General features: G+C 43.5%; 1 protein-coding gene across 1 annotated transcript in view; it reads right to left on the bottom strand.

Annotated features, from left to right (window-relative positions):
• The window catches only part of KCNH6 (potassium voltage-gated channel subfamily H member 6), a 39778-nt gene that overhangs the window by 8770 nt on the left and 3954 nt on the right, over positions 1 to 27054 (bottom strand). The window contains exons 3-9 of the mRNA XM_027873253.1: positions 18964 to 19125; positions 18462 to 18673; positions 13751 to 14176; positions 8571 to 8970; positions 6425 to 6624; positions 3909 to 4134; positions 82 to 275 (exon numbers count right to left, since the gene is read on the bottom strand). Of these exons, the coding sequence (XP_027729054.1) occupies positions 82 to 275; positions 3909 to 4134; positions 6425 to 6624; positions 8571 to 8970; positions 13751 to 14176; positions 18462 to 18673; positions 18964 to 19125 (1820 nt within the window). The remainder of the gene's footprint in view (positions 1 to 81; positions 276 to 3908; positions 4135 to 6424; positions 6625 to 8570; positions 8971 to 13750; positions 14177 to 18461; positions 18674 to 18963; positions 19126 to 27054) is intronic.

Raw genomic sequence — 27054 nt, 5'->3', positions numbered from 1 at the left:
GTTAGGGGATTGCTCTGATGGGCTGCTATGTTGACCCCCTCTCTTAATGTCCTTGCCTCCTGGGCAGTCCCTCTGACTCACATCATGCAGGTTGAAGGTGATCTCCAGTTTGCTCCAAAAGCTCTCAGAGAAGGCAGGGTACATTTCTAGCACCTCCAGCAGGTCGTCCCTTTGGATCTTGTGCAAGTCACAGTAGGTCAATGCCCGCACATCTGCATTAGACTTGCCTGGCCGGGTGTAGAGGCTGATGGGCTCCCCAAAGATGTCATTCTTTCCTGCTGGCCCAAGGTGAAAACAAGTGCTTGTGGGCAGGGACCTGGCATAGTCCTTCCACTCCAAGATGTCACCCCAGAGATAGATGTCCCTCCAGGTTACAAGTGCTTTTTCCCAGACTCTCCAACTTCTGACCCACCTTCTGCCAGATTATTGATAGACTGGGGGACTTGGTCCAGTCCCAGTATAGCTCTTTTGGAGTGAATTCTGAGGAAAAGGCTGGGTGACTGGCTGGAAGATACTTCTAGGCCCTCAGGGATCATAGAATCCTGAACACTTAGGGACAGAGCCTGTATTTCTTCTTTTTCTCACCACATTACCCATTTTTATTCATACTGACCCAGTGCCAAGCATCCTCATGTTGTCCCCTAGCTACCCATAGTACCTCATTGAAGCCTCTTGGACAATACCCAACAATTCAAATTCCAACCCTTCAGTCCTATCAAGACCTACTCTTCTGTGTTCTCAGGGATCTGCTCTCTGGGAAAAGGAGTTGTAATAGACCCTTAACCTTTAAGGAGAGGGTGATTAGTGGTCAAAATTCCAGGTCCTGGGGCAGGCCAATGGAGGAAATATTGGAGGAGAGAGGGAGGCCTTAAGAATCTCCCAACTGTTCTCTGCTTGCATAGGCCTGGTAATTAAGAACACTTCTTATATCATACCAAATTTGCTCTTAGTTTCAAAACAGAATTATAGAATGATAGATATAGTGTTAAAAGGAGCCCAGGAGGTCATCTAGTTCAACCTAGAAGAGGAAACAGAAGCCCCAAAGGGAGAAGCAACTTGCTAAAAATCCTCTATGGATTATTGTTTACCAAGTCAGAATGTGTGGACATTCAAACAGTGCCCTACCCCTCAGCCCCCTGTGCCTTTCCCACCCCAAGCCCCAGTTTGCTGCATCCTGTTCACCTCCCTCTTTCTCCCATTGAAGTGTCTGGAACAATCAGCTGGTTCCAGGCCAGAACTGGTGGTACTTCATTGGAAAAAGCAATGGTAGTAAAGGGCCTTCTTTTTAATTTAAATGTCTGTGCATTTATTCCTCTTGAAAAAAGGTAGGGGTTCTAGACTCATCCTTGGGGTGAGCCCTTTAGGGACAAGTTTCTGACTTCATTAATGCTCCCTCTTCCCCACACCTCCAGGGATCTTTGAGGGGATTCCTGCATTGAGCTGGGGCTGTAACAAATGCTACCTAAAATCCCTTTTAACTTGGAAGATCCTAAGTGATTTATTTTAAGTTATTATTTTAGGATATTAAAATAAATGCTTTGGTTTAAATTGTTCCATATTTCATGTTTGGACACATCATAGCCAGCATGTATATAACACTTTAAGGTTTGCAAAGCACTTTACCTATATTATCTTATTTGATTTTCCCAACAATGTTGGGTGGTAGGTACTATCATTATTTCACAAATGGGGAAATTGAGGCTAAGAGGTATAAAAGTGATTTGTTCAGGGTCACACAGCTAGTGAGTATCTGAGGTTGGATTTGAACTCAGGTCTTCCTGACTCCAGCCCAGTGCTCTATCCACTGAGCCACCTAGCTGCCCTATATATACACATATATATTACACACACACATAACACACACATATGTTACATATATAACATATATATTACATATGTGTGTGTGTGTGTGTGTGTGTGTGTGTGTGTATGAGTAGTCTTTCCATCTACCTGGTTTGTATGTTTTCCTGGAGCAAAGAACTATGATATGTATAATATATGTATATATATATATGTATGCACATAATACAATCATAAATATATACATACAGCCATGCAAACATAATATAGTCAAGCCTATGTACATATATAATCACGCATATATATAGTCAGGCACATATACATACAACCATGCATATATAAAACAGTCATGCATATATACAAATAGTCACACATACATATAGTTATGCATACACAATACAGTCAGGCATACAGGATACATAGATGCATACAGACATACATAATACAGTCATGCATGCATACATACATGTATATACAATACAGTCATGAATACATAATACAGTCAGACATACACACATGCATACATACATACGATCATACATACACACATATAGTCAGGCACACATACCTACGTAATGCGTACGTACATATAGTTAGGCATACGCACACACATATACATACATGCATATGTATGACAAATGTGGTGCAAGGGAAAAGGCACTGATTGGGTTCCAATGCTGCCTGTGCTGTTTATCCATGTGACCTTGGGAAAGGCCCTTTGTTTCCCTCAGCCTTAATTTCCTCATTTGCAATACGGCCTCTGAAGACCCTTCCTGCTGTTTCTCCGGGGTCTTACCATCTTACATCTTTATCTCCCCGCTTCCCTTCCTCCCCTCCCATTTCCAGTCCGGTGGAAAGAGCGCCGGACAGACAAGGAGTCAGGAATTTTGGTTCTAATCTTGGCTCTCAGACAAGAAGGATTGTGGGACTGCTTAAGGCGCTTCACCTCTTGAACCTCAGTTTCCTCAACTGTTAAAAAAACAAAAACAGAAACCTTGAAACCTTCAGGGATCTGTGATTGCATCGGTATGATCCCTTCCTCCCTCAGTACAGATCACAATCCTTCTATACCTCAGCAGATGATCTCTGTGAGTGGCTGCGACCAAAAATCCCTATATCTGGGCAACTAAACTTCTGGTGATGATCTCTTACTGGGAAAATAAAGGAATGATAATATAATACCTTAAAGCACTATATAAACAGGACCTGCGATTATATGGGCAGCCTGGCAGACCAATACAGTATTCCATTTGAGGTAAAAAAGACCTGGATTCAAATCCCATCTTGGACATATACTATATACTGGGTTCAAATCCCATCTGCAACATATACTTGCTTTGGGGGCGAGCTTCTTGAGTGACCTTGGACAAGTGACTTAAGCTTTCTGAGTCCGAGATAACTGTCGTAGGACTTACCTGTTAAGTCACAAATGCAGTCATTTGGTAAAGTACCAAAATGGTAGCATCTGTGACTTAAGAGGTAAGTCCTAGGGGAGTTCCCAATGTCGACAAAGTCACGGGTTATTTGTGTGTTGTTTTTATGTTCGATTGATATAGAGAGAGGCAGCATGGTGTAATGGATAGAGAAGCCATCAAGCATGAGCGGTCTCTGTATAGGAACCCCTTTTGCAACATCTGTAACAAGTGGACATCCACCCTTTGTGTGAAGTGGGAGGACCCCCTAACTTCTGTTCCATTTTAGGGTTGGCTCTGATTTTGGGAATTTTTCCCTTACATCAAATCTGCAATTCCCATCCATTGTTTCTAGTTCTGGCCTCTCAGGCCAAGCTAAACAAATCCAGTTTCTCTTTCATACGACAGATCTTCAAATACTTGAAGGTGGTTTTCATATTCATACTTCCCTCCTCTCTCCACTCTTTTCTTCTTCAGGCTAAACACTCTCAGTTCCTCCTATTGATCCTTATATGATATCATTTCAAGAAGGATTTCAACTACTATGGGGGAAACCACCCAATATGACCTGTCTCTTCCCAGAGGAGGCCCCAACATCTCTGATATATGTCAGCCCCTCTTTCTCTTGGTTCACTGAGTTCCCTATCTTGGTCTGCCTAGCCCACCCACCTAGAATGGCCACAACAATGTCCTCACGCAGAATCTCAATGGAGCCTCTGGAAATGAAGTAGAGTGTGGTCAGCACATCCCCATAATGCACCAGCGTGTCCCCTGGAGGTGCATGTGTGGTCTTGAACCTTACGGCCAAGGCGCGAAGGCAGCCCTTGCTGGCACCCTGGAAAGCCTGGCAGTGTTGCAGCAGAGAGCGGTTCAGATGCAAGCATATGTCGGCCTGCAAGCACTCAGGAAAACCCTTCAGCACCTGTGGAATAGGGTGGGATGTAAAGGGGCAGGGGAACAGAATCAAGGGTGACAGAAAAAAGGGTGACATGGGTTAGAAAGGAAGAGCTTGGTCTTTAGGGAAAGGTTCCCATTTGGGGTCACTGCTGATCAGAGAAAGTCGTTAGTCTTGAGGGAACCCCAAGGAACGCTACATCAGGTGCCAGAATGGTCCTGAAATAAAGACTTCATTAGCTCAGTTCTGGATTTTGGAGTATTTTGGGGAAAAGACTAAAGCAGACCCCTCAACAAAGGGAAGAGAGGGAAAGGAATTAGAAAAAAAGAGGGAAGGGAAGGATAGCAGAAATCCACATGGATTCCTTGGTCAAATGCTGAGCTTTATAGCCACCTACTGCCCTCTACCTCCACCATTGGAAAAACAAGGCAAAAATATTAGGAATGGACACAGAATAGGATTTTTGTTGTTGCTGGAAGGGACCTTGTCATTGTTCAATCATTTCAGTTATGCTAGACTCTTTACGACCCCATTTGGGGTTTCTTTCACAAAGATACTAGAGTGGTTTGCCATTTCCTTCTCCAGCTCACCTTGTAGTTGAAGAAATTGAGTCAAACAGTGACTTTCCCAGGGCCACACAGCTAGTAAATGTCTGAGGCCAGATTTGAACTCAGGAAGATGAGTCTTCCCAGCTTCAAGGCTAGCACTCTATCCACTGCACCACCTAGCTGCCCCCAAACTGTGGAGTATCTTATAAGTAGGAGCACAGAAGAAATAGGAATAGTTCTCTCCCTCACACCTTAGCTACCAGTTACTCACTTGTTTTCTCTTCTATCATGTTCATTCATTCATTATGCATCTACTATGTGTGCAGAGCACTGTACAAGGCACCAGGGATGAGGGAGAGATATAAAGTTAAGATCTTAACACACTACTCATCTACCTTCTCCTCACTCTCATTCATTTACTCATTCAAGGGAAGAAAACATATTGCCTACCTTGAAGAGCTAAGTGGCTGCCTTTTTGGCCCTTAATTAGATGGAATCAAAACATTTCAGACCTACTAGCAAGTCTATTATGGTATTTCAGGGCATGTGACTCTAAAAGGATCCCTCCTTTTCTTTTAACTAAAACCTACCATCATCAGTGCTAGCCTGATAGCACCTTCTCTCAACTCCTAATCTGGAAATTTGGGCAGCAAAGAAAATGGCCATTGGTGAAATAATTAGCTTGAGGTCATAGAGGTAATTAATAGCAGAGGTGGTATTTGAACTCAAGTCCTTTGAATCCAGATCCATCAGGTATCTAAGACAGAGGACTCTGATGATGATGGTAATTATGATAACTCTTCTCTTCCTTGCTGGGTACCTGCCTGGGTATGGGAAGCAAAGAGACTATATTTTCAAACTACCTAGAAAGGAGAGTCCAAAGATTCCATTCTGTCTAAAGGAGGGAAGAAGCTCACAGAGCTATGGGATACATCTCTAGTTACCAGATCATCCCTAAAAATGCTGTAAGCAAAATCTAGAGTCCTGGCTCCTGGGCTGTGGCTTTTGCCATGGTGCTGTTATTTTTGTACCCACTAAGCTCTCCAAGCAAGCCCAAGTTGATACTTCTTCAGTTCCCTTTGGTAAGTTATGGCTGGGCTGAGGGTTTGGGGCCATAAGCATAGCAGGGTCAATATGTGGATTTAGTGTGCAACTGTAATTTCATCGGTATAGAGAGCACCTGATAGGGAAACTCCTTTCTACCAATATAGATAAGTAATGTAACTTACAGCCTCAGAGAGTTGTTGTACTGAGAGGTGAATTGCCAAGGTCACATAGCTAATGTGTCAGAGGCAGTACTAGAACCCAGGTTTTCCTAAGGTCAGCTCTCTACTACATGTCTCTCACTATGACCATATCACAACTAAAACCCAACTTTCAAATAATAGTCAAGGTGAAGAAGAACAATTAGCAAATCCATGTGGTGTACTTGTGTTTTGCCTTTTTTTCCTGATGGTAATAGCTTTTATGTGTGCTGGTATTTTCACACCAAAAATCCTGGTTGAGCAAATGAACCATTATGTCTTAGCAGTAGTATAGTCAAAGAGCGCTTATTGAAACAAACAAAAACCCATTTGAACAGATGGCTCAAGGAAAAAAATATTCCATATGTGCTTACTAATTGTTCTTTCCTTAGTTTAGACATCATTGATTTTTAGCTATCACCGTCATATTATATACAGTCAGTATGCCTTGCCCTACACCCTACCTGAATACTTTCACTTTCCTACCTTCCTACTGTACCTCACCATGTCCAGCTTCCAACTTACCGCATTCATATCAATACCATTTGTGTAGGACCAAGCATGCTGAAAATACTCTTCCAGGCGTTGCCGTAGTGGGTTGGGTATCTGGTGGAATCGGATAAACTCCTTGACCCGAAGCATCTGGGTGTGATAGCGAGCAGTGCTGGAGTAGAGCCTCTGGATGATAGCGGACACGTTGCCAAAGATACTGGCATACATGAGAGCTGAGGGGAAAAGCAGAGGGTGAGCCCCCAATACTCAGCAGTCTCAATATCCTGGGTTGTGGAGGGTTGAAGATGAGCTCCTAGACCCACTGAAACACTCTTCCTTCAGGCCCTCTGCAACTTCAAACAACTCCTTCATGGCAGCACCATAACTAGTTAATTTTGCACCCAAGGCAAAGAATATAATTTTGCCAACATTTTGCCTCCATGACCTAAAGGCATGTCTAGCTTGGGAAAGTTATAGACTTTCTATTGGGAAGCCGTTCCCAACCCTTCTTTATTTTAGTGCCTTCCCTTTGTTAGTTATTTCACATTTGTCCTATAGATAGCTTGCTTTGTTTCTCCCTCCCAATTAGATTGTAAAGGCAGGAATTGTCTTTTGCCTCTTTTTGTATCCCCAGTACTTAGTATAGTGCCTGGTACATGGTAGGCACTTAATAAATGTTATCTGATTGATTGATTTTTTTTTCCTTGATTTTGTATGTCCCTCATCTTTGGGCATCTGAGACAAGTGCCTAAAGCCCTTATAATAGTCATGTTGTCCAGGTTTTCTGAAGCTATTTTTTTTAGGTTCCCAAAGAGTTTCCTTGGAGCCAGGTACTCTAAGGGCCCCATTCTCCCCAGGTTCCCATGAAGACTAAGGAATAAAAAGTCAAGGACCATCAAACACTTCGGTGAAACAAAGGACCTTATGGATTCCCTAACCTACCCACTTCCACTTGCCACTTCTTAGCCCTCCAAAAACAACAACAAAAATAAACAAATAAAAAAAAACCCCACCTTCCCCAAAGCACAGTAACTTTCCAAAGGCACTTGGAAAGTTTTTGGCAGAAAATCACTATGATTAATCAGTATTTCCTCTTCCCTCTCCTGTCCTCTCTCCTGGGACCTCCTGGCCTAGACATACTTTGATTCAAGGAAAAAGGAAAACAAAAGAGGGAAAATATTTTCTTCCAACTGTGTACATTTTGTTCTTACTCTTTTCAAAATCTCTTTTCCTGAAATTTTATCTTCAACTCTGCCAAACATGATAGTGTAAATAAACCAAATTAAACACAATAAGTTACAGGTGCTATGTTTACAATCCAGGATTAGAAATGGTGATGGTGGTGGTGGAGGAACCAACAAACAAAATTATTTTTAAATATTTAAAGGGCACAAACAAAAAGTATTGAGAGATAACATGATACAGTGGACAGAGGGCTAGTCTTTGTGCTGGGAAGACCTAGGTTCAGGCCATATGTCAGATATCCATTACCTGTTTGATTACTGACAAGTCCCGTACTTCTTGGTGTGCCAATCAATTCTCTAAGACTTTAAGTTAAAGATGAGTTTCTGATCTATATTGGTGGAAGTAATTTCCACATGCATCATATCAGAGGTACAGACCACAAAAATCCATATACTTCAATTCCCCCCCCCACATAAATGGTGTACATAAAACTTTCAATTTCCCTCCCATATTTGTTTTTCCCCCTTAATTTGGGAAATGCTTACATCTCTATTCCAGACAATAGCACACCTTGAGTGGTACTTGGTAATATCTCACAGATCACTTTGAAGCCTCCTACCCCATCTTAACTCCCATCGTACCACTGCCAAGGAAATTTTTTCTATTCTCAGGTCACTTTGGTTAGAGAAAAAGATCTCACAGAATACCCAGGACTATCATTTCAAATGCAAATAACCACAAAAGTAGAACTTGCCTAAATCAGCCTGAAGCTTTTTTTTTTTTTTTTTATGAGATACCAGTGAGAACTCCATCTCAGAAACAAAGATATGGACATTACATACTACAGACATAGTCACTACCAGGGACTAGTTTCAAGGATCTGCTTAACCAACATTGCCTAACCATCCCCAAGGGAGTAAATGGGTAGAGGATGAGCACAGGACAGGACGAAACAGGAGGGAAGAAGTCTGCCCCATTGCGAGCCCTCACTCACAGCCAATGAGCATGACGCAGATGGAGAAGATCTTCTCCGGGTTGGTGTTGGGCGATACGTTGCCGAAGCCCACACTGGTGAGACTGCTGAAGGTGAAGTAGAGAGCAGTGACATACTTGTCTTTGATGGAGGGGCCTGAACCGAGATCACTGTCATTGTAGCGCTTGCCAATCTGGTCTCCCAGGTTGTCGAGCCATCCAATCTTGTGTTCCAGGTAGGGGCGCTCCACATTGCCAATAGCATACCAGATGCAGGCCAACCAGTGGGCAATGAGGGCAAAGGTGCACATGAGGAGAAAGAGCACAGCGGCGCCATACTCTGAGTAGCGGTCTAGCTTCCGGGCCACTCGCACCAATCGCAGCAGCCTTGCTGTCTTTAGAAGCCCAATCAGTGTGGTAGTCTGGGATAAAGGTAAAAGTGAAGGATAAAGGGCCCTGCTAAAGGTGTTGGGCAAGCAGCTCAGGGTAACAATACATGCACTCACTTATTCCCTCATTCACTCACTTAATTTCAACAATACGTTGTTCAAACACCTGCTATTTGCAGAGCACTGTTTAGGGCATTGGCGATCCAGAGATGAAAACTGACACAGTCCTTGTGCTCAAGTGACTTACAATCTACTAGAGATAATAACATATCTGCACAAATAAATAGGATACTGGGTAGAATATGATAGGGGATAAGCAAAGCTAGGAAAAGTGCCAAGAGAAACGTGAGGAGGCAAAGGGAGAGATGACCTTCACCTGGGGAGGGAGTGGAGAGGACCACAGAGGGGCTGATGGAAGAGGTGAGAGATAAGTTAGGCCTTAAAGCAAGACAGGTGGTGTTCAGCAGATGGAATTGTTTATTCTAGACAAAGGGACCTTCTTAAACAAAGGAGCACGATGAGACTCAGGGATGGAGAACATTTCAGTATGGCTAGAATGTAGGCGATGTGAAGGAGAGTGATGTGAGATAAGACTGGACAGGTAGGTTGGAGCCAGACTGTGAAACACCTGAATGACTGGATAAAGAGTTTAAACTTTAGTTGATAAGTACTCATTCATTCATTAATTCATTTGCTGATTCATTCATTCATTCACTCACTTATTTATTCATTTGTTCAATAGCTGCCAGCCACTGACTTAGTAAACAAGAATTCAAGTGGCATATTTTATATACTCAACTCTGTATTAAGCACATGGGAGGACATGAAAGAAGTAGAAGGGGGAAAGGGAAAGGGAAGAAAACAAGCATTTATTAAATGCCTACTATGTGCTAGTCATTGTACGAAGTGCTTTATAAATATTATTTCATTTGACTCTCATGACAACCCTGGGAGGCAGGTGCTTATTATTTTTCCCATTTTATAGTTAAGGAAACTGAGGCAGGCAGAGATTAAGTAACTTGTCCAGGGACACACAGCTCATAAGCTCATCCGAGGCCAGATTTGATCTCAGATCTTCCTAGGTCCAGGCCCAGTACCACCTAGCTGCTATATTTTGTTATTGTTCAGTCATTTAGTCATATCTGACCCTTTGTTACCCTATACAGGGTTTTCTTGGCAAGTGGATTAAGTTAAACAAAGATTAAATAAATTGCCCAGGATCACACAGCTAGTGAGTTTCTGAAGCCAGATTTAAACTTGGGTCTTCTTCTTCTTCCTTTTTTTTTTGGCTAGGCAATGGGGTTTAGTGACTTACCCAGGTCACAAAGCTAGTAAACTTCAAGTGTCTGAGGCCAGATTAGAACTCAGGTCCTCCTGACTCCAGAGCTGGTATTCTATCCACTGCACTATCTAGCTGCCCCTTGAACTCAGGTCTTCTTGACTCCAGGCTCAGAGCTCTACCCACTGAGCCACCTAGCTGTCTCAGCTGCTACATCTACCACTGAGGAAATTATAATTTAGTTGGGGAGATGAAATAGAAATGATAGAAACTTTCTCTCTTCATCAGTCTTTTCAGTCATAACTGAGTCTTTGTGACCCTATATGGGGTTTTCTTGGCAAAGGTACTAGAGTGCTTTGCCATTTCCTTCTCCAGATAGAAACTGTAAGAAGAGTTATAGTGCCACAGATGAGGTTGTAACTAATAATTTATGTTAGTGCTGGGATGTAGCAAGACATAGTAAATTAGAGGGTTGGACTTGAAGTCCTGTATTCAAATCCTGTCTTGGACACTGCCCCATAGGCAAGTCACTTATCGATCAAGTTACAGCTACATTGTGATCTGAACAGCTTATATACAATTGTTAGGGCTTAAGGGGCATAGATTAGAGGTTTAATCAGAGTGAGGTAGTTTGGGAACACTTTTCAGAGGAGGTGAGTTCTAAACTTGTGGTTTTCCTTCCTAGGTCATAGAGGGAGTGTGGTTTAAGAGGCTGAGAGCTGGGATGGTGGAAGACTAAGGGCCTTGCACTTCTATGTCCTGGAAATAGGAGCTTGGGGAAGGGGTGGGGGAGAGTAGGATAGAATTCTGGTCCCCTGCACCTGCTTGAAGCCTGCTGTTTACCCTACCCCAAGAAGAAGGAGCATAATCTTATAAAAATTGTGCCAATAGTACTGAAGCTGTCTGCAATAGCTCCTAAGGAAAACTAAAAAGAATATTGTTTAAATTATGGATGCTATGGCTAATGTGCATAAGTTTCATATAATGAGTATAGTATTTCTTGCCTTCTCAATGGGTGGGGGTGAGGAGTAATGGGAGGGAGAGAACTTGGAACTGAGAATAACAATTAAAAATAAAACTTTAAAAAATGGACTATGTATGTTAGGGGCAAGTGGAGGATCTTGCTCTAGGATTGCTGACAGATGAGATGATGTTAAGAGATGACAGTGAGAATGACTAGTCAGCTCCTATCTTGTTTCTGTGTTGTCTTCTAGGGACAATGATTTTAGAACTGGGAAAGGATAGACTAAAAATGTTTAGTGGGAGTGGAAACTTAAGAGAAATAAGGAGATGATTGAAAAGCACCGATTTGAGATGCAGGTTCAAAATTTTTTTTACTAATAGATCAAAGTCAAAAAAGTTTTGAGACCTAAGGCAACTCATAGATGTGACTGATGAACTTTGAAACAGTTTGGGGTATGGGAGAGTTTCTGCAAGACTGGAGAAAGGCAAATTTTCCAATTTTCAGAAGAAGGAAGAGGTTGTATGTTGCAAATTATAGATCAAAGATGGTGACTTCTATTCCTAGCAAAATTAACCTGGAGTATTCTTAACCCAAGATCTGTACTTGATTTTAAAATATTTTGATAATATAATTGGTGTCTTTTGTAATTCTTCGCATTTTATTTTATGCATTTAAAAATATTATTCTGAGAAGGGGTCCATAGGCTTCACCAGAGTGCCAAAAGAGTCCAGGACACAAAAAAAGGTTAAGTACTCATGTTCTAGAATATATTATTAAGGGAATATGGGAGTATGGGAACATGGGAGTACTTAGGGGCAGCTAGGTAACACAGTGGATAGAGCAGCAGCCTGGAGTTAGGAAGACTTGAGTTCAAACATGACCTCAGAAACTTACTAGCTGTGTGACTCTGGGCAAGTCACTTACTCCCTATTTGCCTTAGTTCCTCATCTGTAAAATGGGGACATACTGAAGAAGGAAATGGCAAACCACTCTGGTATCTTTGCCAAGAAAACTCCACAGACTTTGTCCATGAAGAGTCAGAAATGACTAAATGATTTAACAACAATAAGCAGTGATATCAAACTCAAATAGAAATAGGGTCACTAAATAAATTGTACCTAAGGTTTTCTGGGCAACTAGGTGGTACCGTGGATAGAGTACCAGGCCTGGAGTCAGGAAGACCTGAGTTCAAGAATGACTTCAGACACTTACTAGCTGTGTGATCCTAAGCAAGTCACTTAATCCACTGGAGAAGGAAATAGCAAACCACTCCTGTGTCTTTGCCCAAGAAAACACCAAGAAGAGGTCACAAAGAGTCAAACACAACTGAAATGACTTAACGACAATAAGCATTTTTAAAAAATTTCTCAGGCTGTGTTTGTGGATAGGATGGAAAGAGATGATAGCAGGTAAGTGGTTTCTTTTTGAAGCTGGTTGAATAACTGGACCCGTATGCACAACAATGACCATATATAAACTTAGAGGAAGGTCTTAGCAGACTGTGTCAGGGATCTGCCCTTGACCTGTACTCAGCCATAACTTGGATGAGTACGTTTATGCCTGTCAAATTTGTGAATGACACAAAGTTTAGAGGGAAAGCTGACATACTATCTGGATGACAGTGCCTGGCACATAGTAGGTGCTTAATAAATGCTTATTGATTGTTTGACAGATTCTATGTTCAAAAAAGATTTTGACAAGGTAGAATGCTGAGCCAAAGAAAATTTGGAAGGTGGCAAAGTATAAGGAAAGCTGTGCTTGATTGGAAGTCTGGATACCTTTGCTCAAATCCCACCTTTGCCACTTACTGGCTGTGTAAAATTCATTTCACATCCTTTGGCCTCAGTTTCCTTTTCTGAGAAGTTAAGGGACTGGACTAGGTAGCTTCTGAGGTCCCTTCTAGAATTAAATCTATGATAGTATGAATAAGATGAAATTTAATTGGGATAAATGCGAAGTTCTGGCCTAAGTCCTTAAGTACTTCGTCCACTAGCCTAAAATCTGAAAGCTACGTCTAATTGGCTTTGGAAAAGGTATTGCCAAATACGGATTAACAACACTAAGTAACATGTGGGTAGGGTCAGCTAGGTGTCACAGTGGATACAGCACCAGTCCTGGAGTCAGGAGGACCTGCATTCAAATCCGACCTCAGACATAGAACACTTAGTAGCTGTGTGACCCTGGGCAAGTCGTTTAACCCCAACTGCCTCACAAAACAAACAAACAAAAAAAAACATGTAGGTGACAAAAAAGGACTTTAGAGATGTCTAGAGTGTTTGAAAGAAGGCACCATATTATAGTAGAGAGAATATTAGATGAGAAATCAGAAGACCAGCACAGAAACTACGCCATTTACTTACTTTATGAATTCATTTTTCTGGACCTCAGTTTTGCTGTTTATAAAATGAGGATATTTTATGATCTTTAAGATCCTTTATAAATTTAATATTTTATGAGCCAACAATGGAGGAAACCCTATGGAGGAAATCATAGGAACATAATAGATGTATCTCATGATACCTAAGGGAAGTTGATAACCTAGTATCTTTCCTGGGGCGGGTATCTCTCACCTCATCAGAACCAGTGTGAAAGATGAGAAGGTCAAAGGGAATTGCAGCCACCATGTCGATGAGAAACCAGCCCTTGAAATAGTGCACAGCGATCTTGCCTGGGTGGCTGACCACTTCATCATTGGAATTGACGTAAGTGGTTCGGAAGTTGATGACAATGTCCACGACGAACATAATATCTACGATGAGCTCTACCACTGTGAGGGGATTACAGGAGTAGCCACAGTTCCAGTGTCTAGACCCCTCTTGATCATTGAGTAGGAAGGCAGCTGAATAGGGGGTGAAGACGGCTGTGTAGATAACCAAAAGCAGGATCAGCCAGTCCCACACAGCCTTGAAGGGACTATAATGCAGGATGGTCCATCGGTGAATTCGGGGCGCCTGCAGCTTGTACTCAGGAAGTACATCTGCACCCAGGGACAAGACCTATGTGGGAGGAACAAAGGATACAAGAATGGTCTCTGTGGCTGAAAGGGAATCTATGAAGGGTGAGCATGAGGAGAAAAAGTATGTGAAGGAGAGTCTGTGGTGGGTAAGTGTGAGGGGATAAAATCTGTGAGAAGTTGGAGTCTAAGAGGAGTGAGTATTAGTGAGGAATGAATGTGAAGGATGGGGTCTGTGAGGGGTGAGTGTGAAGGGATAATAATAATAATAATAATAATAATAATAATAATAATAGCATTTATGTGGTGCTTTAAATTTTGCAAAGTGCTTTACAAATATTATTTCATTTTATCTTTGCAACAACCCTGGAAGGTAGGGGTTATTATTAGCCTCATTTTACAGATGAGGAAACTGAGGCAGGCAGTGTTGAAATGACTTGACCAGGATCAAATAACTAGTAAATATCTGAGTCCAGATTTGAACTCATATTTTACTAACTCCAGGTCTAGTGCTCTAGCCGCTGGACAGGGTCTATAAGAGCTGAGTGAAGGAATCTCTGTCAGAGGATAGATATTAAAAGGAGTGAATTTGAAGGGATGGTGTCTATGAGGAATGAGGTCTATGTGGGGATAAGTCAATGAGGGGTTAAGTAGGTGGGAATAGGGTCAGTGAGGCTTTAGTGTGAGGGTGGTCCTTTCACTACACCCAAACTTCTTTTTCTTTCTTTCTTTTTTTTTTTTTTGGTGAGGCAATTGGGGTAAAGTGACTTGCCCAGAGTCGCATAGCTAGTGAGTGTTATGTGTCTGAGGTCACATTTGAACTCAGGCCCTCCTGACTCCAAGGCTGGAGCTCTATCCACTGCGACACCTAGCTGCCCCTTATTTGACTTTTAAAGCCCTTTATAACCTGGCCTCTTCTTACTTTTCCAGTCTTCTTACACCTCCCTCTCCTCCATGGATCTAATGAAATTAGCCTCCTTCATGTTCCTTATGCAAGACACTCTATCTCTCTCCTCCCTGCATTTTCCTGGGCTGTGCCGCAGGCCTGGAATGCTCTCCCTCCTTATCTTTGTCTCCTGCCTACCCTGACTACTTTCAAATCCCTGCTAAAATTTTACCTTATGCAAGAAGTGTTCTTCCCTGTCTAGCTTAATGCTAATACCTTCCCTCTTTTGCTTATCTCCAGTTTCTCCAGGATGTATCTTGTTTGTACATAGTTGTTTGCATGTTGCCTCCCCGTGATGGTGTGGGCTCCTTTAGAGCAGGAACTCTCTTGTTTTGTGCCTTTCTTATATTCCCAGCATTTATCACATAGTAGGCAGCTAATAAATGCTTGTCACCCCCGTTCCCTGAAGCCATTAGCATGCTTATGTCTGCCTTCTGCTCAGATCTTCCTTGATTGTCTGTAGAGCTGACAACCTGGAATTTTGCTTAAAAGAGAAATATTTCCCTCCCCCCAGTTCCCACCCCCAGCCTCTCCCCAACCCACTGGGCTAGGTATGTGCTCTGTTTACTCTACCTGGGCATCCTTCTAGCACTTCTTTAAGCATCACCTCTGAGTGCTCCTCCCCCCACCCCACCCCACCCCAGCATGGGATGGGGGCAGTGGAGAGTAAAAGAAAGAGAGGGATTTGCTGGGTGTGAGGAGAGTAGGGCTGAAGAGATGTGGGACTAGAAGAGAACATCATGATATAGGCTTGCAACTAGGCTCTGGATGGATGGATACAAAGAAGGAACTGATTTTTCCACTGCCTGATATGGTGGCCTCCAGGGCTAGATGAGAGGAATCTCAGGACAGGGAAGGAACAGGAAGTCCTCATGCCCAGAGCAAGAGCTTGTCAACATTTATCTAGTCACCCCTGTCATTTCTCTCACTGACCAATGACCCTTCATCCACAGAGATGTGGCAGCGGCCAACAGCACCAATGAGAGAAGTAGCCCTGTTGCCTAGCAACTGGGGGTGCTCAGCCTGGTTCAGGGAGTTGTTCATTTTTCGTTCTCAAAGAGGACCAATGACATCAGGAGGGTGATGTCTTGACTTGCAAGTGAATTGGATTTAAGTGAAGCAGAACTGTGCCAGGTCATCAGCCTCACTCTCGCCTACCCAGGTTTCTTCTTTCTGGGAGTTAGGAAAGGAGTGAGGTGTCCCAACTGCTGATTGCAGTAGGGGAGACTTGAGGTTTGGAGAGAGGAAATTACTTGCCTGGGTCAGAGTACTAGAACACAAGTCTATCTAACCTGACCAGATAGCTAAGGAGCAGGATTAGGGCAATTTCCAAGGGTGAGGAGTGGAAGGCATTCCAACATAAATTCAGTTTAGTAGAAAATGTCAAGCTCTCCTGAAAAGTAGCTGGATAGTACATGCTTCATCTTACACCCCTCTGCCCTAGCTGACTTCCAATTCTGAAGTCAGACATTTCCTATCCTAGGGCACCATGATACTGGGGAAAGAATGTGAGACTTACCGATAAGAAACTTGGCTTCAGATCCTGATTCCAGAACTCATGAGCTGCTTAACCATGATAAGCTGTGAAATATCCCTGAGCCTCAGTTTCCTCATCTAAACTTCTTGATGGAAAAGATGATTTCATTGTCTTTGTATCCTCACTACCTAGCACAGTTCCTGGTACACAGCAAGTGCATAATAAATGCTTGTTGACTGATCGGTAAAATTTGGACAATCACACTTGCATGACCTATCCCCTAGGGTTGCTGTGAAGAAAGTATAGAGCAGTGCATGTGGGATTTGGAGCTGGAAGACCTGGGCTCACATCTGGTTCTGCCTTTTATTGTTTGTGTGAACTTGGGCAAGCCTCTTCTCATCTCTGAGCCTCAGTTTCTTCATCTAAAAAGTGAGAAGGTTGCCTTCAACTATCTCTCCACTCCAAATCTATGATCTCATGACCTTAAAGGACCATCTAAATGAGCAGTTAAATTATTAGCAGTAGGGCCTGGAGTCAGGAAGCCCTGAGTTCAAATCCGACCTCAGACACTTACTGGATGTGTGACCCTGGGCAAGTCACTTAACCTCTGTCTCAGTTTCCTCATCTGTAAAATGGGGATAATAATAGCACCTACCTCCTATTATCAAATGAGATAATAATTATAAAATATTTAGTACAGTGGCTGGCATATAGTATATGCTATACAAATATTATGATGATTTATTATGATTATTAATTATTATCTTCTCAACATTCATTTGGAATTGGTTTTGGCAGCCTCTACAGTCTCCTCCAGCTCTAAATCTATGATCCTATTATTTCCCAAAGACGAGGAGGATGGATCCAAGTTTGAAACCCAGGGGGAAAAGAGGAGGCAGTTACCTCCTCACCCTATTCCCCATTTCTCTTACCTTCTTACTTTCCCTGTTCCATCTTCTCACTTCACCCTCATTCATTTCCACTGGAGATGTCCCCTGGTCCCCTATATGATTCATCTTTTTCTCTGCTCCTGAGAATAGCTCCTTCCTGGCAGTGCCCATATCTGGCAGTCACAACCTTCCGCTACCTTCCAACAGCCAGATGTTCCCTCGCATTTGATAATCTATTTGCTACTATCCTTACCTTCTTCTTGTTCTTCCCGCTACCTCCAAAACCCAGAGATCAGGGTAGTGGTAGTAGCCATATCCTGGAAGAGAGGCAGAAACTAAAACGAGGAGGCTTTAGCTGAAGTTGTATCTTTCCCAAGCGGGGTTAGTCCTGCAGAGTGTTTTCAGGAACAAAAGCCCAGATGATTTTCAGACTCGATAAGGAATGTTTTTTCTCTGAAACCAAGCTCTTCTCCTAATCTTCCCTACCTTCCTTCATACGTACCATAGACTTATCCTACACAAGATGATGCTGTTTCCTTGAGGCCAGAGTTGAACATAGAACTGAGAACTGTCACGGGGATATTGGCTCATCTGTCAAGATTGGTCTCTTGTGGGCCTACCAGCATGGTGCAATATAGCCTTTGAGATGCTTGAAACTGTCTGACAGAATTACTGAGCAGCCTGCAGAATCATGAACTCCCAGGTTACCCTTGATACACCATAGAGTGTAGTGGACTATAAATTGTCACACAGGACCAACATATTGGTTTGTTTTGCTTAATTTGTTACATGGGAGGGTTATATTAGCATGGTAGGTCTGGGATGGATGACATTGGGACATGACAACGATGTGGACAAAAATTTTAATAAAACAGAAAGACCTAGCTCCTGGGTAACCATTGGTATGCCAGCCCTTTCTCACCTCCCCTTGGCCAGAGCATGAGTTGCTATGGGTTCTATCATATTTTCCCTCTTCCCCACCATCTTCTCTGGCTGCCCAGGCTGCCTCCATTACCTGAGTGACCTTCTCTGTGACGTTCTGGGTGCGTTCCACCACTTTGTGTGGGGCAATGATCTCGATGTCAGTGGTAGAGCTGGGTGGATGCGTCTCCAGGTTAAACTCCACAAAGTTGAGTGTGAACTGAGGAATTTGGCTGATCGTGCGATACTTGAGCTGGTCCGTATCAGATGCAGAGCTTCGTCTACTTAACTTGCCCCGGGAGCACTCTGAAAGTATTGTCTCCATTAGAACAGGAAGTTTCATGGCCTGAAGGGCACGGCAAGGAGGCTGAGATTCTCCACCCCATTCCCCACCCCATAAAAGAAGTTTGCTTGGGAATTTTGTTAGGGGGCTCTCTGAATTCAAGGGCGTGCGTAGAGTAGGGAAGTGGGGATACCAGGTACAACATGAGCAGAACAAGATGACAACGTGAAGATTTCCCCTTCCCTGCTGTGTAGTGATACCTCTGCCTCGGACATTCATCTTTCCCCTTACCCCATCCCCTTGGCTATCTCACCAGAGTTTAGGAAGCACTGGGACAATAGATGTTGGGTCAGACTTCGGCTACTGCTCTTGGCCAGGAGCTGCGCCAAGTCTTCAAAGTTGAGAATGTACATGATGACAGCTCCTTCTTCGTTCTTTATGGGCACCACATCCACCAGACAGCGGAAGCATGAAGCTGTGGACAACCAAGGAGCACAAAGAAGCTGAGGATACCAGCCCAACTAGGCCTCCTAACCCTTACAGCCCGGATAGGAACCCCAACACAGGATTTATCCTGGCCTCTGCCCTGCAGTGTGACAGAAAAAGCCAGCTTATCTTCAGAGGTGACATGGCCAGTGGTGGGAGCTCAGGAAGGTGGCTGGGCAAGGATCTTTGATCTCTTTGAGGTTCTGATCCTAATGAGGTACTAAGGATGGAGACTGGAGAAAAGCAAGGGAACTTTCCTCCTCTCTTCACTCACTTACAAAAGAAGTTGACCTGGAGAGTCTAGTAGGAGCCTATGTCTGAGACAAATTCAAGAGAGTAAGTAGAGCAGAGAAACAAGGCTATCATGTACAACATACATCCTACAGTCTGAAATCCCCCAAGGATTGTGCAATCCGGGGCAGAATCCAGGGCCTGGCAGGATGAAAGGTGTGTGTTGGGGGTAGGGCTGGGCCCCAGCTCCATGGGTAGTGGCAGAGAGAGCAGCTAAGCTGGTCATTAGGGGGCTGAAGTGGCATCAGGGCTTGGGAGGACTGCGCTCAGCTCCAGCGGCTCAGAGCTTAATCTTTGAGGTTTGTTTCTGTTTTAATTAAAATTGAACAGATGGGGATTAGATTAATGCAGTTGGGCAGTTATGGGGGGAGGAGATTTAGAGCCCCCCTGGAACCGCTGGCTGTCCTTTGCTCTCCTCTGCCTCTCTCCTTTCCTTCATTTTCCACCCAAGCAGCTCTCTACCTCTTGGGTGATATGCTCCAGAGGTACATCATGTCACATTCCTGCTCAAACAATTTCAAAGGCTCTCTCCTTTGCCTACAAGAGTACAGACCCCTTATTCTGGCATTCAAACCCCTCTACAATCTGCCTCTGGCCTACTTTTACAACTGTGTCCCTACTACTCCCTCTCACATATACAACAATTCGTTTACTAGCTCTAGAGAGTTCATATCCTCATGGGTCTACACATAGCTTTATATAGAGTGCAAAAAGACCTTAGAAATCACCTAGTCCCATCCTCTCATTTTAAAGATGAGGAAACTGAGGCCTAGAGAAGTATAATTAAAGCTGAAGACCATATAGGTTATAAGTAGCAAACTCAGCTCAAACTCTGGTCCTCTGACACCCAACTCAGGGCTTTGTATCTTAGTACTTCAGTGGATCAGCTATCTTGTCTTCATGAGTATTCCCTTCAACCATGTAGATTGCAGCCCTTCTGTGCAACTACGTCCTTTCATAAAGCCTCTGGGCCCTACCTTCTCAACTTATCTTCTTATATCTCTCCTCCCATTTCCAACTAAACTCCAAGAAAAAGCCACCTCCACACTTTGCTTCTACTTCTCATTCATTTCCCAATCTTTTGTACTTACTAAGTGCCAGGCACTGTGCTAAATGCTAAAGATACAAATATAAGCAAAAAGAAAGACAGCCCCTTCCCTCAAAAAGCTTACATTTTAATGGGGGTAGAAAACATAAAAGGGAGCTGAAAAGTGAGGGGTGGGAGAGTAGAGAAGATAACCATAAGGGAGCAATGTGGCAAAGTGTGGTGAATAAGAAGCACAGCTGGAATGGGAATGAAGCATGGCTGGCCAGAGCCCAGCCCATTGTCAAAATGGAGGCCCCCAGAAGGAACTCAGCAATGGGAGAAGAGAGTCAGTATGGCAGAGGGACATTCCAGGATGTGAAGGGATCCATGAGCTAAGAAAAATTCCAGCATAAGAAGGAAGCTGAGTCATGGTGGTGAAGTGAGGGAGATCAGAAGATAAGGCTTCCAAGTCCTCATCACTCAACGGATGCCACTTTTTCCAAAGTGACCAGTGATTCCTTCGTTGTCAAAATCTGATAGTATTTTCCCAGTCCTTCTCAATACCTCTGCAGTGTTTGATGCTATTGACTACCCTTTCCTCTCAGATACCCTCTCTCCTCTGGGTTTTTATGACACTTCTTTCTTGCTTATCTTCCTAATTTTCTGTTTATTCCTCAGTTTTCTTTGCTGAATCACCGCCCTGTATATAATGCCCCTTAACTGTGACTGTCCTCCAAAGCTTTGCCTTGGGCCCTCTCCCACTTGGTGATTTCATCAATGCTTCATTAACTCCCATGGGATGAATTATCACCTATGTACAGATGGGGGGCAACTAGGTGGTGAAGTGGATAGTGCCAGGTTTGAAGTCAAGAAGACCTGAGTTCAAATCTGCCTCAAACATTTATTAGTTGTGTGACCCTGGGTAAGTCACTTAACCTCTGTTTGCCTGTTTCCCTATCTGTAAAATGAGCTGGAGAAGAAAATGGCAAACCACTCCAGATCTTTGCCAAGAAAACCCCAGATGGGGTCACAAAGAGTTGGACCCAACTGACACAACACAACAACAATAACATGCAGATGACTTCTAATCAATATATCCAACCCTAGTTTCTCTTTTGAGCTCTTGTCACCCATATCCAACTTTCTATTGGATATTTCAAACTAGATGTCACATAGGCATGTCAAACTCATCATGCCCCAAACGCAATTCATTATCTTTTACCTCCCACAAACTCATTTATCTTCTCAACCTCCCTGTTTCTTTTGGGGTGCCACCATCCTTTCTAATCACCCGGGTTCCCAAAATTGATGTCATCCCTGACTCCTCACTCTCCTTCACTTCACATATTCAGTTGCCAAATCTTGCTGTTCCTACCTCTACAATATCTCTCACCACTGTTCCCTTCTTTCTACTGACATGGCAAACACCTTATTTCAGATTCTCTTCACCTTTCTCCTGGACTACTGCCATAGCCTTTTAATTGGTCCCTTTGCCTCAAGTTTCTCTCATCTATAATTTATATTTCACCTATCTTCCAAAGTAATTTTCCTAAAGTGTAACGCTGATCAGGTCACTTTTCCACTCAATAAACTTCAATGGCCCCCTATATCCTCTAAGATTAAATACACACTCCTCTGTTTAACTCCTAAAGCCTTTTACAACCTGGCCCCAACCTCAAATTCCATCTTTATCATACATCATTCCCTTTCCTGCACTCTATTGTCCAGTCAAATTATTTTTGTTGCTGTTCCTCACACATAACACTCCTTTCTCCTATCAACATGCCTTTTCACTGGATGTCTCCCATGCCTGGAATAGACTCCTTTCCTCTCTGCTCTTAGAATATCATGTTTCCTTCAAAATTCTGCTTAAGCACCACCTTCTACATGAAGCCTTATCCTCATTCGTTCAGATGCTACTATTTTCTCCTCATCAAGAATTTGCCTTGTACTTATTGCATGTACATTTATGTATGTTCATGGTGTACAATAGAATGATAGAGTACTAGCCTCTTTGGTGGAATACAAACCCCTTGAAGGCATTTTTGTCTGTATTTCCCCCTGACATCTCTCCCCACATACATAGTACCTGGCACATGGTAGGTGTGCCACTCCTAAAGCTAGCGACAGCTAGGTGGTGCCATAGTGCATAGAAAGCTGGCTCTGGAGTCGGGAAGACCTGAGTTCATATCTGGCCTTAGACACTTACTGGCTGTGTGACCCTAGGCAAGTCACTTAACCTCTATTTGCCTCAGTTTCCTGAAATGTAAAATGAGGACAATAACAGCAACTACCTCACAGGATTGTTGTAAGGATCAAAGGAGATAATATTTATAAAATGCTTAGCACAGTGCCTGGTATATAGTTGGCACTTAATAAATGTTTCTTTCCTTTTGTGTTCACAGGAGCCATAGTGTCTCTGTAAAACTTCACATCTCTTCAGTACGTTTTTTTCCCATGACCTCCAGGCACATTGGGCCATTTGGTTATATACAGCTAATGTCTAAGGCAGGATTTGAACTCAGATTTTCCTGACTCCAGGTCCAGTGCTCTATGCATTGTGCCAGCTTCCTTCTTCCATCCCCAGCTCCCTGGTCCTGGCCGGTATAACTTCTACACGTAGCCCAGTGCCTGATTGTGGGTCTTCACAAAGGGCAAGCAGCTCACCCCACTCTCCCTTTCTATACTCCCCTGCCTGAGCTATATGGCCCTAAGGTATGAAGACGGAATGGTGCTCATTTGACGATGGAAATCCTTTACCACGTTTGTCTAATGAAATCAGCTATGGCACAACTTAGTGGAACCGTGCCCAAGGTCTGGCAGGAATGGCCAAGCTGCATGGATTTGAGTTATTCTTCTGAGGTGCCTTGGTATCTCAGCCCATGGGCACTTGACCAAAGGAGGGGGCAAGTCCTAGTCCTCAGCTGCTCAGAGACAACAGCAATGGGGACTCAGAAGTAGAGGTCAGGATTGGTAGAGAAACTAGTTGTGGCTAAGCAAACCCAACAGAACAAAACCCTCTCCTTTTCTCTCCTCCATTCCCCTTCATCCCACCTCTATGAGCAAGAATCTCCAAGGTCAGATTCCAGACTCCAAAGCCCCAGGTACTCATTCACCAGCTGCTGGGCTTGGCCCCACAGGGAGACATTCACACAAGAGAGTTCAGAGACAGAATTTTCAGGTCTAAGTCAAAGGGGACCACTTGCTACCTGCTCCCTTGATAGTCCAGATCTCTGGGCCTGCCCTATCCTACTCTGCTCCACAATTGGCCTTGGGATAAGCTTTCCATGCTTGGTTGTAGTAATTTCATAGAATATGAGTTGGACAGAGTCAGAAGCTTTAAGAAAGTCACTCCCCATCTCTGTATCATCTATATCGCTGTATCTTTATGAGTATAAAGGGATTGGACCAGATGCCTTCTGAGATCCCTTCTACCCCTAAAATTCTGTGATGAGAAAATTTTTAAAGTTCCCTTCTATTTTGACAGTCTCTGGTTCTGTGATACCTCATTTCTTCAGACACTGAACAACCTCCTGTAGCTGGAGTTAGAATTTTGCCCTTTCCCCAGACCTGTGGTTCTATCCCTTTCTAGTTAAGACAGTGCCAATTGGGACTGCTTCCTAAGCTTGGGGCCCAGAGGAAAAGGTGGAGGATACTGCCCCAATAGGGAGATGGTGGTGGGGAGGTGATTGGTGCTTTGTCTCTAAGGAAGTCCTCTTTCCTGGTGTGAGCCTGCTGCGTCCCTGTTGGTGAGTTATAGAATCTGAGAATATTAACAGAAAAGGACATGAGGGCATTCTGTCACATCCCGTCTCCGTTACCCATGTTACATGTGAAAGAACTGAGACCAGAGAGGTAAAGTAACTTTTACCTAGGAAAGGCAGCCTAGAATGAGGGAAAGAACAATGGTCTGATTCAAGTTTTACTAATAAGCTGGTGCCCTTGGACAAATTACAGCTCTTTCCTGAATTTTAGCTTACTCATCTGTAAAATGAGGGTTTGGAGCAGATGATTAGATAAAGGAGTTAGTTAGTAAGTGAATTAGAATTCAGGCCTCCTGGACCCCAGGTCAGTGCTTTCCTCTCTGTGTTGTTTCCACAATACTCACTCATCAGCAGCAGATGGCAATACAAGAAGTCCAGGGAGTATATAAATCCTACAGCATTCAACACTCTCCCATTCCCAACTCCTAAGTGGTTCCTGAGAAACGTTCGAACCCAGTCTACACAGAAGCACACTAATGTATAATTATACAGGTACACAGTCACACATAGTGGCTCACATAAAAATAGATTTGTACAGACAGATATAACCCCCCAATTGTGTGAATCCATGTCCCAAGAGGAGACAGATGTGATTGGGATACAGGGAGAGAGGGAACTTTTTTCCAAACTCCTATAATACTAGTCCATCCATGTTTCACTCCCCAGACTGCCAAGCAACATAGGATAATAGTATATCTGAATTATAAATAATTGAGTATATCCCCTTCATTTTTACAGGAGAGGAAACTGAGACCCAGAGAGAGGAAGTGACTCCTCTGAGATCATACAGTCTATGAGTAGCAGTCAGGATTCAAATCTAGTACCTCCAGTATTCTTTCTATTATACCACACTGCCTCCATTTTGGCTCCAAGTCATTGCCAGACTGGGCGGATCTTTGCTTCAGTTTTCCCAACTATGAAATTAAATGGCCATTCACTTTAGCTGCAAGTCTTTGTAGCCCTAAGGAGGGGCTTAGAGAGTCTTTAGACTCTCGTCCCTCTTCCTTCACCTGTCAGTTTAATTGGCCTTACCCTTAGCCCTATCCCTGTTTCTCTGTCTGTGGCTGTTTCTTTCCCTGCTTGGAATAACTCTCCAGGGGAGATGGGACTAGCCCCTGGTCTCTGCCCCTTCCATCCTCCAATGGGCAGGGCCTCCTTTCTCACCTTTCCTCTTCAATCTAGAGTCTAAAAGATGGCTATCTCAAACCCATTTGCTCAGATAGGTGCTTTCCTCTGTGCGTGCCCATCTTCTGTTTTTTCTTGTCCTTCTCAGTTGCCTTTTTTTTCCCTTTTCTCTCCCTCCTCCCCTCTGTTGCTCACACCTTCTCCCCTTCCTTGCTCTGTTTTCCCCCCACCCACCTCACTCTGTCTGTCACCCTCTCCCGTTCTCAGCCACCTCCCCAACTCTGTGTGAAATGCTCAGGGGTGGAGAAGGTAATAGAAAAACAGAAAAATCTCCACCTAGAAGATATATTTTTCCCATCTTTCCCCACCTCTGACCTCCTCCGTCAGCTGTGGTATTGGAGTTTTGTGTTGGAGAAAGTATTCTCTAGCATAAGGAGGGAGCCCCTGACATTGAGAGGAAAATGCCTCTCCCAGAAAAGGATCCTGGTGTCTTTTCTTCCAGATAACCTATGCTAAGCCAGTCCAGGCCAGGCTGCCTGCACTTTCCCTTCTTCCTTTAGGGTTGTTCTGGGATCGTAGGCACAATCCATTCCTCTTTTTTTTTTTTTTTTTTGGCTAGGTAATTGGGGTTAAATGACTTGCCCAGGGTCACACAGCTAATAAGTGTGATGTGTCTGAGGTTGGATTTGAACTCAAGTCCTCCTGAATCCAGGGCCCATGCTCTATCCACTGCACCACCTACCTGCCCCCTGAATCCATTCCTCTTAAAAGCACCTGGGCAACCCAGACCTCTTTCTCTTCCAAATGGAGCTATGACTGATGAGCCTGAAATCTTATTGGCCATCTGAGTTCTCCCTCTCCCTCCCTATGCCAGGAACAATGTCCTGTCTTCAGCATTGAAGTCCTACCCTAGAGGCTGACGATACCCAAAATGCTTTTAAGTCAATAATTTACTCATAGAAGCTTGGGTCTGGAAGGGACCATAGAAGTCATTTTGTCTGACCTCCTCATTTTATAGATAAGGATTCTGAGTCCCAGAAAGAAGTGAGTTCTTCAAGGTCATATAGGAATTTCTGGAGATCGAGGATTAGAATCCTGCCTGACACCAAGTCTAGTGCTCTTCCTATTACAACTCATGGATATCCGAGACCAAATCTTTATGAATGTTTTTAAGATCCCCTGGCCCAAGAGCAAACCTCCCTTCTCCACCTCATCCTTTCCATTTAGTCTATGGCAGTAGTCATACTGGTCATATCTTTGCCATGACATTACCCCTTAGGCAGGCCCCAATCTGAACTTGTATCCTGTGATGCAATGAGTCTTCTGGCAGAGGGGGAGGCTTCTGAAGCCCCAAACTTTCCTATACCTAGGCATCTCTCAAATAAGAGAGTTGATTGACTTGGGTGGGAAAGATAATCTGGTAAGTCTGATTTCTCCCAGCTTCCTCTTCTTTTGCCTTACTCTCATCCTGACACCTCTCACCCTCCTGGCTTTCTCTCTCTAGGTTACTTCACCAGGCTTTCTTTTACCCTTTGATCTTGAATTTTTTCTTTTTGTTTCCCTGGGACTGGAAAAGGTATGGCCACAGAGGAGTCTCTGAACCTTATCCTCATGTCAGGCTTTGTCAAACTGCCATCTCCTACTGTTTTTCTATGTTCCATGGATAAATCTCTGGCTTGAGCCAAGAAAATGAAGTGAGGGCAAGGAAGGT

Source organism: Vombatus ursinus, unplaced genomic scaffold (genome assembly GCF_900497805.2).
Source record: "Vombatus ursinus unplaced genomic scaffold, bare-nosed wombat genome assembly UNPS02014801.1, whole genome shotgun sequence".
Taxonomy (NCBI): Eukaryota; Metazoa; Chordata; class Mammalia; order Diprotodontia; family Vombatidae; genus Vombatus; species Vombatus ursinus.
Note: the sequence above shows the minus strand (reverse complement) of the source record. Positions and strands in the feature narration are given on the sequence as shown.